Source organism: Octopus bimaculoides, chromosome 24, assembly GCF_046866305.1.
Source record: "Octopus bimaculoides isolate indiv1 chromosome 24, ASM4686630v1, whole genome shotgun sequence".
In the NCBI taxonomy this organism is placed as follows: Eukaryota; Metazoa; Mollusca; class Cephalopoda; order Octopoda; family Octopodidae; genus Octopus; species Octopus bimaculoides.
The window spans coordinates 20139946-20142445 of NC_142951.1; the positions used below are offsets into that span (position 1 = coordinate 20139946).

Sequence of the window (2500 nt, forward strand, 5' to 3'; positions counted from 1 at the left end):
AATGATAGAGAAAAAAACATGACTGTTTTCTTATAGAGTTCAACACAAAGAAAGGATCTTGTCCCACTCCAACAATTGTTTACTGCTGTGAAAAGACAGTTATTCTGTCTGTGGTTTTAGAGACGATGACACTGAGAAATTCGGTTAAAAATATTAACCAAGACACTTAAGATCGTCATAAGGAGCAATTATATTCTCATCTTTAGTCGTATTTCCAAAAAGGTAGCCTTCCATCCACACATATATACATAGATATAAATATATACAGATATAGATATAGATATATAGATATATACTAATATATACTTTTGTTATTTACACCACCTGTCCTCGTCTGTTGTTATTATTTGTATATTCTCCCATATATAGATATATATATATATATATATATATACACAGATTATATTATATATTATATACATATATATATATATAATTTCTGTATATATATGTGTGTGTGCATTGCATACGTAGCTGTGAAAAAACATTCTCTCTGTTGCTAACTTTTTTCCTCAACAATAACATTAAATCCTAAACCATTATCTGTTTCACCTTACTTTTCTGACGGCAAGTGTTTATGTATGTATTTCTTTATTCGTTTGTCGATATTACTATATTGTGAAGTTAGCATCTATGTATGTTGTATATATTATACATGTCAAACAATAAGCAACACTTTCGAACTAGTCGGACCCATAATAGGGGATCGTTTCCACATAGATTTCATCTATTAAACTGATCCCCTACTTCTCGTCCACTCGAGACTGAAATTTAGAAACATGTTGGCTGAGTCAGGGGCAGGTAATCACGGTTAAACCATTTTTCAAAACTACTAGAGTCGGACGAGAAATTTCACAAAATTCGCTTTAATCGGGCTTTATATAAATAAAACAGACTTAATTGTTAGCTTGGACAGATTAATTGAGACACATAAGATGTAACTGACACTAAAAACAATCGAGATAGTTGTTTGCAAACATTTGATCGATGTGGAAAAGAAATAAAAATGTAGTTTGTACAGAGGAAAAGACAAGCGATAAATTTAAGTTGATGAAATAAAGAGACAAATTGTCGAAGATAGTAGCTATTTACAATTAAAAAAATAGGAAAATATTGCAAAAGTGGGAAAAAATGACCAGAGAAAATAGGAGTTAAACACAAAGATTCAGAAGCGCTAAGTGACAGAATATTTTTAGCGGGTATTTAATGACGGATAGCCACTGTTGTCGGATTGGCTTTTCACCGCCTTTGGATGTGTTAAGTTTGTCAAGCACTGACACTTCACAGCGATTAAGAGCTGGGATTTCAAACAGAAAAATTGAACATTCTAAGAATTTTGCAGACAACACTTGACTGACAGAAGAAAATTCATTAAGATGGCTAACATGTATTAAATAAACAGACAAACGGACAGATAGAAAAAGAAGTACAGCGGTTAACGAAGAAAGCTTCACCTCCATCAAACCTCCTGACGTGTCTAGGTCGTACTCCACCGTTGTCATCGTTATTTTCTTTCCGAGGAAAGACCAGACTTCAAACAGTTGTTTAGGTGCGTGTTTCCTCTTTTCTGCTTATATATATTCCCTTTGGTTGTCCGAATGCCACATTCAGTTGTTCAGATGTCTTGGGTCTGTCGAGTGTAGCATGCTGCCGATGTCACTGCAGGCAGCTCATCTCAACGGTGTTTCTATGAGACTGACTGAACGAGTGAGCGAGAGTAAGAGAGAGAAAGAGACGGAGAGAAAGGAAATAATGTTCGTGTGAATAAGAAACCCTAAATACATTCCCACTTTGAATAGCGACTAGTAAATCTTTTATGAATAAATCTTTTCCCTACTTTTAATCGTGCATTTCCAGTTTCTGTTATACTTCTATAAATATAGATAAATATACATACAGGCGCAGGTGTAGCTACGTGGTAAGAACCTTGCTTCCCAACAACACGGTTCCAGGTTCAGTACCATTACGTGACACCTTAGGCAAGTGTCTTCTATGATAGCCTCGACTAAAGCTTTGTCTGTGGATTTGGTAGACGGAAACTAAAAGAAGCCCGTGTGTGTGTCTTTGCGGATGTGTTGCCCACACTGCTGCTTGACAACCGGTGTTGGTGTGTTTACGTTCCCCTAACTCGGCGTTTCGGCAAAAGTGACCGATAGTATAAGTACTAGGCTTTAAAAAAAAAGTACTGCGGTGGTTCCATCCGAGTAAAAGTTCCTGAAGGCGGTGCCCCAGCATGGCAGGAGTCCATGAAACAAGTAAAATATAAAGATATATTTGTGTGGGTGTATATATGTATAGGTGTGTGTATGAATATATGTGTGTGTATATAGGCAAAACAACGTAGAGTATATGCATAAATGTATGTATAATATGCATGTATATGTATGTGTAAATATACATTATATATATATATATACCTATGTATATATGTATAAGTGTATATATGTACACATGCATTTATGTGTGTGTGTGTGCATTTGAGTATGTGTATATATTTGTA

General features: G+C 35.1%; 2 protein-coding genes across 4 annotated transcripts in view; one reads left to right on the forward strand and one right to left on the reverse strand.

Annotated features, from left to right (window-relative positions):
* Positions 1 to 2086, reverse strand: part of LOC106874421 (PHD finger protein 12) — a 63101-nt gene extending 61015 nt beyond the window's left edge. The window contains exon 1 of one of the 2 annotated variants that reach the window (XM_089341471.1): positions 1898 to 2086. Coding sequence is in view for 1 of the 2 variants with exons in the window: in XM_089341470.1 (XP_089197596.1) it covers positions 1455 to 1502 (48 nt within the window). In the remaining variant the exon portion in view is untranslated. Of the gene's footprint in view, positions 1 to 1454; positions 1595 to 1897 lie in introns of those variants that run through there. The other variant, XM_089341470.1, reaches the window with a different exon arrangement.
* LOC106874422 (RPA-interacting protein A) overlaps positions 1 to 2500 on the forward strand; it is a 61255-nt gene that overhangs the window by 12584 nt on the left and 46171 nt on the right. Inside the window, exon 1 of one of the 2 annotated variants that reach the window (XM_089341475.1) lies at positions 1410 to 1549. The exons of the other annotated variant lie outside the window; for it this stretch is intronic. The gene's annotated coding sequence lies outside the window, so the exon portion shown is untranslated. Of the gene's footprint in view, positions 1 to 1409; positions 1550 to 2500 lie in introns of those variants that run through there. 2 annotated transcript variants of the gene reach the window in all.